This window comes from Helianthus annuus, chromosome 16 (genome assembly GCF_002127325.2).
Source record: "Helianthus annuus cultivar XRQ/B chromosome 16, HanXRQr2.0-SUNRISE, whole genome shotgun sequence".
Taxonomy (NCBI): Eukaryota; Viridiplantae; Streptophyta; class Magnoliopsida; order Asterales; family Asteraceae; genus Helianthus; species Helianthus annuus.
In genome coordinates, this window is record NC_035448.2 from 190,455,102 (window position 1) to 190,467,105 (window position 12,004).

The following is a 12,004-nucleotide window of genomic DNA, read 5'->3' on the forward strand; positions in this document are numbered from 1 at the left end:
GTTACCGATCGGTGAAGATGATGAGTGATGTATTGGGGAGGGATGATTGGATGATTGGATGGTATATTATGTTTTATGTTTTTTTTTAAATAATAGTTTACCAATTCAAGTATTTAACCATTGTCAACACTTTTCAGTATAGTTTAAACACTTTTCATTGAATGACATGGCACACTATCATTGATTGATTTTTAAATTTACCACTCTCAAGTGATTAACCACTCCTTAGGCCATGTGTAGTCATAAAGCCCTTTTGTGGGCGTTATGCGACACGTGTCGTGCCACGTCACACAGGGGCTTTATGGGGCGTTATGTCACTAGAGCCCGTAGTCATAAAGCCCCTACCTCATCATTACTCAATTAATTAATTTTTGTTTTTTTAATTAATTTCTATTTATAAAATTAAAAACCATTTCATTAAATAAAAAAAATTACAATAAAATAAAAAAAGCGTTAAAATAAAATAAATAAAAAAACTTGCACTAAATTAAAATAATTAACTCAAATTTTGGTGGAAAACCAGAGCCCATAAAAACAAAACACAAACCCAGCCCAAAACCAACCCAAAGCCCATAAATTAAAAACCCTAAAATCCCTCTTCTTCCTTGTCTTCCTTCTTCTTCGACACATACCTACAACACAAAATTAAAAACCCTAAAAACAGAGCATTAAATATATGAGGGGGAAACCAGAAAATAAAAAAAAAATCAAAAAAACAAAAAAAGACACACATCACGTCGCTATATTAATCGCGCCACACCCCATTTTCGTTTGATAGCGCCCACCGTTTCGGTGTGGATGGCGCCATGGCGGCGCTATGAGTGGGCATACCGCCCCACTACGTATGCTCTTAGGCCATCCGTATTCATAAGGCCCTTTTGGGGGCGTTATGTGACATGTGGCATGCCACGTCACCACGGGGCTTTATGGGACGTTATGCAAGTTGAGGCCGTAGTCATAAAGCCCCTTTGTCATCATTACTCATTATTTTAATTTTCATTTCTAAGTTTTAAAAAAAAAAATCCATTTCATTAAAAAAAAGAGTACAATAAAATAAAAAAAAACATTAAACTAGAAAAAAAACAATAAAGTAGAATAAAAAAAAACACAATCAAAGGTTATATTTTTTTTCAATCCGCTCCTTTTGTACCAACGCCATTTTCAAAGCTTTTCCCGTTAAGTGGTCATGCGGTTTCGAGTAGAACTCAAAGTCGTGAGCCCATTGTCTATCCCGCATAATCTCCATAACTTCGCGGTTCTCCTCGAAACGTTTAGTACCGAGTTCGTGTATGTCTTGACGTCGCTTGTTTATCTCCGAAAATGCGTTACTCATATCCAGTCCTATAGACATCGATGACGACTCGGGCTTTTTCGCCCGCCTACTTCTTCCGGGCGGTCTTGGTAGCTCCTCCACCGGCTCGGCATCCGGAATATCCTCGTTCACCTCGGTGTTTCGAGCGTCGGAGGTTGGCGTTTCGGGTTCACCCGACTCGTTTGTTTTGGACCTCTTTGACGGCCGTTTATTTCCCGAACGGCCACTCGAAGTAAATATGTTGGCCCATTTGGGGCTATGGCGAAGGATTTGCCAACACCTCATGTACGGGAAATGGCCATTAGCATCCGTATACTCGACCAATGCCGCTTGCGTAATGTCTTCGTCCTTACTTCCACTTTTCCATCCGGCAAACGTGCGTTGGTACACGGTTTGAAAGTTCGTGCATTTTTTGTTTATATCGGTCCACTTGCCCGATATAGAGTCCGATGGGCGGTATTCGTCTCCTTTACCCATGAGATCGAAAAAAAGTTCTCGTATTCGGGACCAAAAAAAGGTTTTACTTTGATTGTTTGCTAAAAAAATAATGTTAGTCTAAAATTTATAAAAATAAAAACAGAAAATAAATTAAAAAAATTGAAAATTAATAAAAACTGAAAATAATAAAAAAAAACAGAGTATATAAACTGGAAAAAAATAATAACAGAAAATAAATAAAAAAACCAAAAAAAAAAGAAAAAAACGGAAAAACAGAAAAAAAAGGAAAAAACAGAAAAAAAATAAAGAAATTTTAAAAATATACCTATAACCAGGTCCTCCGACACATCGATGAAAGCGCGGGTTAACGCATACTCCTTATCGGGCTCCCACGTTATCACATTTTTTTTCGCTCGGGTGGAGGTTTCCGCTTTCTTTTTATGTGGCCGTTTTCCTTTTCCTTTTTGCGTCTCCACTACTTCGGGTTGTGTTTCCGGAACAACATCGAGTTCGTGTAGTGGGGAGCCGAAAGCTTGAGCCGACCCAAACGCTTGAGACGACCCCATTCCATCGGTGTTTTGATTCGGGTTCCACCCATAGAGATTCGGGTCCCATGATAGCGGTTGGTTCAAAAGATTCATGAACCCGGGATTTTGTTGATTGTAATCGAGAAAACCGGAGCCGAAAGGGTTGTGTCGAGTGGGAACCGGCGACACGGGGCGAGTAGGATTACCACTTTGGTTTGGGTCCGCACTTGATCGGGGAGGAATGAAGCCACGGTTGAATGGATGCATTGTATAAAATATAAGGATTTCTAAAAAAATTGGAAGAGATAAAGAGTGTTTGAGTGTGTGTGGTAAAAATATAGGAAAGGAGGTATTTATTTAAAGGAAAGTTTGAAAAAAAATTGATTTTTTTTTTATGAAAATGACCGTTTACCAATGGTCAAAAAAATAAATTCCATTTCACATATCGCCATTATCATCATCGCGCCATCCCAATTTTTCAAAACATAGCGCCTGTCGTTTTGGTGTTCCCAGTGGTATGGCGGCGCTATGTTTGGGCATACCGCCCCACTATGTATTTTCTTATACCCTAAAACTCCTTTAGTTTCCTGTTAGCATTCATGATACAACTGAGAAGCTTGATAAAAAGAAAAAAAACCTAAAGAAATGAGATTTTCGAGAATACATGTAAATAAAAAAAAAAACAAAATTACACTTGATTGCTTTTTATTAGAGTATAAGTTGTCATTTTGGTCCTAAGATTTGACTTAAAATGTCAATTTAATGTAAATAGTTATTTTTTTTCCTGTCTTCTCTGCGTCCCTGTGTCTCTGACGTTTTCATTTTTTTTCTTTGTCATTTTCATTCAAGTGACTAACTTCATCCAAAAATCTCAGTTAAGTTAGGGGTATCTTTGTCAATTAACATTTATCTTTTATTTTTTTTTTCCAATTTCATCCAAACCCTTTTAACATTTCTTTTCTTTTTAACTTTTATATATAAATATTACATATAATACATAATTATTATTATAATTATAACAATATCACTTTTATTATTATCTAACGGTTTAAGATTGAACGACATTTTTGCCATTTAATATGTTTTAATAGTCAAAGCAGATGTACACCTTAAATTACCAATAAAATAGTTTTAACAGTAATTTTTAAGCCACATATTATGTCATGCAAAATTAATGTAAAGTTTTAAGGATCCCATTATCCCAATGTGATTATCTTCAATCAAACTGAGAATGAACATTACATTTTTCAACAAAATTAGAAACATCAATGATCCTTGAAAGAACATAACATAACTACTACAAACACGAGTACACCAAGTATCGAAATCATCCGAGCCCACACGAGTACATGAAGTGTAACGAACACATCCAAAGAATTCCTAGCTAAATAAGCAAATGATTCAACTATCAATAGGAATCTGTTACAATTCATTCCGTTTTCGAAGATCAGATTATACAATGGAACCATAAAAGAGAAGTTCAAAACTACAAAAACTAATCAAAATGGATTTCAGCTATCGGGGAAGCGCGATGGAGCTTCAACAACTTCTTAGCCAACATGAACTGTTCACCAAGCGCTAGACTCCAGTCAGGATGAATAACAATCTTTTTCAGGGACGGAGAACACGCAAGGAAATACTTTAGCAAATATACTTCATTCTCTGAACCTTTAAAATCGTTGAACACCACACTCCGAAGCTCCATCGTGTTGTATTCTACCTCCGGAATCGGAATTAAAACTGGAACTGGGTCATCAACCTGCAAGAATAACAAACAGTATTCAAATGCAAAACTATGCATATATGAGATTATAAGGCAAGCAATATGATCGATACATACAAGATGCATAATTCCTGTGATTTCAAGGGTCTGCAAATTTGAGAAGTGTCTGATCGTTTCTAAAGCAAACGATAACACAACACCATTGCTAAAACGTATTCTTGTTAATTTAATAGCCTTGAGGGAGGGAAACGCAGTGGGGAACTTCTTTCTAGCACCGCCTTCTATCAACTATACGAAAGTAAAGTTTTGATCAATATAATGAATATGCACATAGGGGAAGGTTCATTGGGGAACACTAAAAAAGTGGGGAACAGCGGGGAACCGACTCAAACGAACTCCGATTGGACTCATTCCAGCGGCGTTAGAACCGGCTCGTCGAACCCTAACTAAGATCTCTTAACCCTAAACCCTAAACCCTAAAGCTACAAAATAAGGCTAAAACCTAAGCTAAACCGTAAAATCTAAACTATAAACCCTAAAAGCTAAACCCTAAAGGCTAAACACTAAAGCTAAACCTAAAGCTAAACCCTATAGCTAAACCCTAAACCCTAAAGCTAAACCCTAAGGCTAAACCCTAAAGCTAAACCCTAAAAGCCAAACCCTAATATATTTAGGGATTAGGGTTAACAGATCCTAGTTAGGGTTCAACGAGCCGGTTCCAACGCCGCTGGAATGAGTCCAATCGGAGTTCGTTTGAGTCGGTTCCCCACTGTTCCCCACTTTTTTAGTGTTCCCCAATGAACCTCACACTATGCACATAAACTTCAAACATGCAACTTAGCGTTACCGTGTAGTCATGGAAATCCAAACCAAGCTCTTGAAGTTTTGGAAGATAACGCAAAAGCTCAAAGATGTCACAAGAACTTGTGGTCGTCGTAGTCTCAAGATGACACAATGACAAAGATAATATTTTGAGATTTTCAAATTTTGCAATCTCAGCTGGTTTCAAGTTGCCTGAGTAAGAAAGATAACCGAGGTCCAAACTCTCGAGTAAGGGACACTGAGCAAGAAACTCCCCAAGGTCGCCTCCAAATTGTACGTTACATAACTCTAAGCTCAACAGGTTCGGAAAACCACGAAAACTAGGTGGAGGATTGAAACAACAGCCGGAAATATTCAAATGTTTCAACTCTAAACTAGAGAAAAGATGGGTAGGCAACTTCACTTGTGGTTTACACCAACTTGTAAGAGTGAGGTCCTTAATTCCTTTTTCCGACAAGAACAAAATCAAGTGATGAATATCTACAACGTCCAATAGGGTGAGGACAAGGACGGACTTTGTCATGGTGCTATTAAGATGAAGAAGAAGTCTACTTATAATCATCCCGAAAGTATTTTCGCCTCTTCTTTCTATTAAATGCGCAAAGAAGTTCGTATCGAATATGAGTTGGGTAAGCATAGTCCATTTAAACCTCCAGTTTCTCGACAGGATACCGGTCCTCACTGCATCTTGTAATGGCAATCGTTGCAGAATATTGGTTACCACGCTATCTGGCATGGTGCTGATAATATCTTCCGGTGCGAACTCGGATGCTTCAAGTGCCATCATTCTAACAAGAAGACAAATATTAATGATAAACATAAATCGATGGAATATTAGCCATGACACTCATAAACCATCCATAAACAGAAAAACCGAATTACTCTTTATGGTTTGTATAATTATGTAATGATTTTGTTTTTCTTGACAACTCTAATGACCTTGTTAGCAACATTTCTCGAACGTCGTCTTCTTCTGAAATTACTAATGCAACGGGCGGAATATTAAATAGATTCTGGGGATTTGTATATTTTATTTCTAGTCAAATATTGAACCATAAGATGAACAATTTGTTAATTGTTAGTATGCAAACTGTAATAGGGTTAAGGGTAGAACCCATCCTATTTGTTAGGTTATGCTGCCTGATCTAAGTTTTGTCAAAATCCGTTTTCTCCCGAACCAAAATGGCACTTTTCCAAAGCCACCCGTTCAGACCCGAACCAAAATGACCCTTTTTTTTCAAAGCGACCCGTTCTGACCGGAACCCATTCTGACCCGTTACACCACCCGACCTCACCGCCCGTTTGGAAGGTATAAAATATAGTAAAGGCGATAACAAACGTGTAACAAACTAATGGGCCAAAACAGATGAAAGTGAATTTATCAAGGAAATACCTAAAGTATGAACAGAATCACACAATATACAAACATTAATCTGTTTCTTCTATTAAATTACTTTCATATTTCATAAACAGAAAAAAGAGTCATAAATTTCATGCTTATAGGTACCACTTATCCATTTGAATGTAATCATACAAAACTGCATAAAGTAGAATCAAAAGAGAACTTACAGAATCACCGATCGATGAAAACTGAAGCACAAAATTAGGGCATCTTTCGCTGAGAGATCATCGTGGAATGATGGGTGTTAACTGCTGCTTGTTTTTTATTGGCAAATTGGATTTAAATAATCCCAACTCACTGTTATTGGCCAATAATAATCCTAACTCATTTAATCACCAATAATAATCCGAACTATTCACTTTTGTTTGTAAAATACTCCCAGTTAAAAAAACACTAACTAGATTAAAAAATTGCTGATGTGGCATGCCACGTCACCTGCCACATCAGTTGCCACGTCATCAAAAATGCCACGTAGACATCCACGTCAGCTGCCACGTCATCAAAAAATGCCACATCAGCAAATTTGCTGATGTGGCATGCCACGTCACCTGCCACATCAGCAATTTTTTAACCTAGTTAATGTTTTTTTAACTGGGAGTATTTTACAAACAAAAGTGAATAGTTCGGATTATTATTGGTGATTAAATGAGTTGGGATTATTATTGGCCAATAACAGTGAGTTGGGATTATTTAAGTCCAATTTGCCTTTTTATTTGGGTGATTTCTAGTGAGTTATAATGGGCTAAATCGTTTGATAATAGCATTAGCCCAATAAAGAGCATATCAGCCCAACAGAAAGTCATTTATAGTGAGTTATGGGCTGGAATTAGAGGTCTAAAAAACAAGTTTGGGCCTAAACCGAAGGGTTTTCTAATGGGCCAAACCGGTTTGGGTTATAAATAGTTAGAGTTGAAATCCCCAAACCACTGAAAACCGATTTGGGCTGGGTTCAAACTTGTTTGGAGCATCAAAACAACCATTTATTTTTTGGGCCCGAATCGATTCGGGTTGAAAAAATGCATGATAGTTTAGAAAACTAATTATTCAGTATTAAGTAAAAACTAAAAGAGTTAAATGTCGTTTTAGTCTTTGTGGTTTGGGTCATTTTGTCAATTTAGTCCAAATGTTTCATTTTTCGCCTGTGGGTCCAAAAAGGTTTCATCGTTGCCACTTTAGTCAACTGAGTTAACTTCTTCCATTTTTTTTGTTAACGAAAAGAGCAATTTGGTCATTTTATATGTAATTATGTTAACTAGAAGGGCAGTTCGATCATTTTATATGTAATTCTGTTAACTAGAAGGGCAATTCGGTCATTTTATATGTAATTTTGTCTAAAACGATCGCCGCTTGCTCAGAAATTTATTTTTAGCTCGGTTTGTAAACGAGCCAAGCACGAACAAAGGTCCACCTGGTTTGGTTCAGCTCGTGAACAACCCGTGATAACGACTTGCACCCGGGAGGAAATTGTTTGGTGAACTTGAAAACCACTCTTTCGACTTGTCATGTTGCCTAGGTTAATTTTAGTTTTCTATGTGAAACATGGTTTGGTTGAATGATCAAATCAATGCTTCATTTTTTGGCGTATTTTAACCGAGCCTGGTTATTTCATAATATTCCTACTCTTCTTGAAATCCAGATAAAACTCTTCTTAATATTAACATAAGTAATGTGATCCAAATTATGGTTAGTTCGGTTCAATTGTTGTAGTTCATTTATGTTAAGGTTCAGTTATTCAATCATTGTTGTGTCGATGATGAATGGGTGGTTGTGACAAACAATAGTGGTAGGTGGTGATAAGTGATAATACCAAATAAAAATCGTGGATCTAAGGCAGCTAAGGTTACTTATTTTGATAGGGAGAATAAAAAAAAATGACTTCTTTACAAATAGAACTTGACTTTTAAACATTTAAAATAGATATCCAAAACCAACCAATCAAATAACACCAAATAAAAATCGTGGATCTAAGGCAGCTAAGCCTTAGCCAGCAAAATAAATGATGAAAAATACTAAGGGCCCATGAAAAAGTCATTCAAATAGGCTAATACACGCGTAAAATCAGCTTAGGCTTAGCCCCCACTTTTACATTTGGTGCCCTTTTATTAGTTGGCTTGTTGTCTTCAATGTACTTTACTAAAAATTTTGTGATGATGTTTTTTTTGCTCGCTTTTACATGTCTATTTGTTAATTTTCAAACACTTAACTTATTTCGTTTGGTGATTTCCCTATTTTTGATATGTTGTATAATTTGAAACATGGACAAAAAAAAAAAGATTCAAGCAGGTTCCAGTGCATTCATTTTCCAACAAAAAAAAAAAAAATAAAGATTCAAGCATTTTCACGACATAAATAATTTAACCTTTCTGAAGCATTACATGAATATAAACAAGTATATAACAGATTCTGAATTGCACCAACAATTACAAAAGTATTTGAAGTCACACAAGAACAGTCAAACTCGAAAAGGAACAGGAAGCAGACTCGAAAGAAACATGAAATAGACTCACAAATAGAGAACAATCAAACACAAAAAGGCATATCGAAGACAATAAAAACGAAAAATGGACATTTACCTTGAAAAAATTGGAAGAACTTGAAGTGTGACTATGATGAATCAAACAAAAAACTTGGTTCTGCAAAGAATTAGAAGACAAAACTGGTATGGATCAAGTTGATGTGTGAGTCGAAGTTGGACCTTAATCGGGTTCAAGACACTACAGAATGCACAACCCAGTGCCAGAGCACTGTAGCCCAACTTAAAACAACAAGATACCAAGGTAAAAACTAAAAAACAACACATCCCACAATTCAACAATCCGGTTTGATTAGATTAAACAAACACTTTGTCCTGTTCTTAAAGTCATACAAATGCGCAGCAAATAAAAGACAAGTTCAAGAAAAGTAAATTAGAGGAGATCGATTTCAACAGTGAGGGAGGCTCGATGGAGCTTCAACAACTTCCTAGCAAGCCTCAACTTTTCATCAGACGATAGGTGCGAGGAGGGACGAACGACAAACCTTTTTAGGAAAGGAGAGCTAGCAAGTAAATACTTGATCAAACATACCTCAATCACTGAATCCTTAACATCTGAAACGTCAACACTTCGAAGCTGCAGCAGCCCCGTTGCGTTGTAGTCTACATATGGAGAACATTTTGCATATGTTGGGTCACGATCCTGCAAGAATAACTAGCATTGAAATGCAAAAACTACATAAGTACAAAAAGATTATAAGAGAAGTAGTATGATACATACCAAATCATTTGCTAAGATTTCAAAGGTTTGCAGATTCGGGCAGCTCCTAATTAATTCAAGAGCACATGATAACAGCAAACCATCATATACATCTATTGTTGATAATTTAAGAGTTTTGAGACAGGGAAAGGCGGTAGTGCATTTCTTATTAGCACTGTCTTTTGTGAGCTATAAGAAAAGTGGTAAATCAACTAGTTAGAAAATTCATAAAGCCCTGTTTCCGAATAAAAATGTTGTAATATATGATAAAACTTTTATCACGATCATTTTAGATTATACCGAATATTATTAGACCATGTGTAGTGGTGGAACAAAATAATGCCCCTACCATGGGGCATTATCCGACACGTGGCATCCCAGTCAGCATGGGGCATTATAGCAAAAGTGGCGTAGTGGGGCATTATGCCAATAACGCCCCTTCCAATCAATAAACAATTATTTTTTATAGAGAAAAAAAAAAGAAATGGCACCTTTACACTTGGAAGTCTCCCATTGACCACATCCATTATTGCACATCCAATTTAGCGTTTTAATTAAAACGCCGGCTTCCAACTTTTTGAATTATAACGCCGGCTAACGCCGGGTGTAGTGGGGGGAGGGGCGTTTTGGGGCGTTTTTTTCAATTTTTTTTAAAAATCACGCCCCACTACGGGTGGTCTTAGTAATTAGATTATGTAAACATTAGACTAAATTTCAGTAAAGTAAATTTCAAAGACCCAAATTAGCCTTACCTTGTATCTTACAAAATCCAAATTAAGTTCTTGGAGTTTTGGGAAGAAACCCACAAGTTCAAAGATACTGCTGGAATCTCTGACCATCTCAGTATCAGACAATGACAAAGATAATCTTTTGATATTTGCAAGTTTTGCAATATCAACTAGTTTTGCTTTGCCTACGGAAAAATAATAATCCATGCTTGAAGTCTCAAGTAAGTGATGTTGATTACGCATGTTTAAAATCTCGAGTAAGGGACACTGAGTAATGAATTCCCCGAATTTATCAGTTTCAAAATCTAGCAGATCCAAGTCTAAGTTCAATAGTTTCGGAAAACCATGAAAGCTAGTTGGAGGTTTGAAGAAACAGTAACGAAGCTTCAAATGTTTCAGCTCTAAACAAGAGAAGAGATTGGAAGGCAAATTAAGTGCTTCCCCATTCGTCTTTGTAATAGTGAGATCCTCAACTCCTTTTCTAGACAAGAACAAAATCCAATATGCAATATCTTCATCATCCAATGCGGAGTAACTTCGCTTGTCTATGGAGAGGACAAACTTTGTTATGGTACCTTTAAGATGAAGAAGAAGCCTACTTATAATTCTCCCAAACTTACTAACGCCATTTCTTTTTGCTAAATACTTAAGGAAGTTTTCATCAAATACAAGTTGGCCAAGCAAAGTCCACTTAAACCTCCAGTTTCTCGACAAGATACTGGTATTCACCGCATCTTGTATTGGCAAACGATCTAGAATATGAGTTACCACATTATCCGGCATGCTGCTAATAACATCTTTAGGTGGTGCAAACTTGAATGCTTTACGCGCCATTATTCTAACGAAAAGACATAATAATCATAAACAGAAAAGAATGAAATAAGTAGCCATGACATGCATAAACCATCTATCTGCACAACTTAAAACCCATTGCCCTTCATTAAACCTCACATTTGCTTTTTATTACAAACATATTTATAAAAAAAAAAAAAAAAAAAAAACAAACAAACAAACCAAAACATACATGAAGGCTGAACAAGAATAACACAATATATATACATATTTAGCACACAAAGTTAGAAAATTGATGATGCTTCTTGAATTCTAATCAACTAACATAAACCCTAAAGATTTGGTACCGAGGGAAATGATCAGTTATTAGCAAACATTAACCTCCAAAGCAACAATTTCTTTAACGATGAGCAACTTATACAACATTTTCTAACCTTAGAAATGACACTCTCTGCTTTGCACGCGGTGGATCTTCCGACGTAGGGTTAACTCTCGGTACTTCAAAACAGGGACACAACAGTCAGTCTACATATCAGTTTCCCTTGTTTTTCCTCAAGTATACCCTCTCCCTTCAACTTTTACGTTTATACATTTCAAGCCTTTAATATATATTTTTTTTTAATTTTGATGGGGGTTATAACTTATAGAGTAAATTACAAAACTCGTCCTTTATGTTAACACCATATTTCAAAGTGTGTCCTTTATCTTTAAAAAGTACAAAAAACGTACTCGATGTTTGCAAACCCTTGCACATTATGTCCTTTAGCCCTAACTCTGTTATTTTTTATGGTTAAATCAGACTAAGTGTACCCCACGTAAAGGTATTTTTGTCATTGTACCCTAAACACTAAAAAAACAATAAACAAAACATAAATATAAACCCCCCTCTCTCTCCCGAATTTTTTGCTTAAATAGGTGGTTTGAAGAAGAAAAGAGTGGTATTAGGTGGTCAAAGTTTTTATTTTCAGATTTAGGTGAATTGGTGTTTCATATAGCGACTTTCAAACAACTTTTCTGCAATTTCTGC

At 36.3% G+C, this 12,004-nt stretch overlaps 2 protein-coding genes across 2 annotated transcripts; both read right to left on the bottom strand.

Annotated features, from left to right (window-relative positions):
- Positions 1-3,563: 3,563 nt before the first annotated feature.
- LOC110920461 (F-box/FBD/LRR-repeat protein At1g13570) lies at positions 3,564-6,485 on the bottom strand. Its single transcript, XM_022164681.2, has 4 exons — positions 6,392-6,485; positions 4,848-5,610; positions 4,118-4,288; positions 3,564-4,036 (listed from the first exon to the last, which is right to left on the bottom strand). The coding sequence occupies exons 2-4, from the start codon at positions 5,607-5,609 to the stop codon at positions 3,773-3,775; spliced, it is 1,197 nt and encodes a 398-aa protein (XP_022020373.1). The 5' UTR covers position 5,610; positions 6,392-6,485; the 3' UTR covers positions 3,564-3,772.
- A 2,543-nt stretch (positions 6,486-9,028) lies between these two features.
- Positions 9,029-11,553, bottom strand: LOC110920460 (F-box/FBD/LRR-repeat protein At1g13570). Its single transcript, XM_022164680.2, has 4 exons — positions 11,412-11,553; positions 10,210-11,023; positions 9,479-9,646; positions 9,029-9,400 (listed from the first exon to the last, which is right to left on the bottom strand). The coding sequence occupies exons 2-4, from the start codon at positions 11,017-11,019 to the stop codon at positions 9,131-9,133; spliced, it is 1,248 nt and encodes a 415-aa protein (XP_022020372.1). The 5' UTR covers positions 11,020-11,023; positions 11,412-11,553; the 3' UTR covers positions 9,029-9,130.
- Between the last annotated feature and the right edge of the window lie 451 nt (positions 11,554-12,004).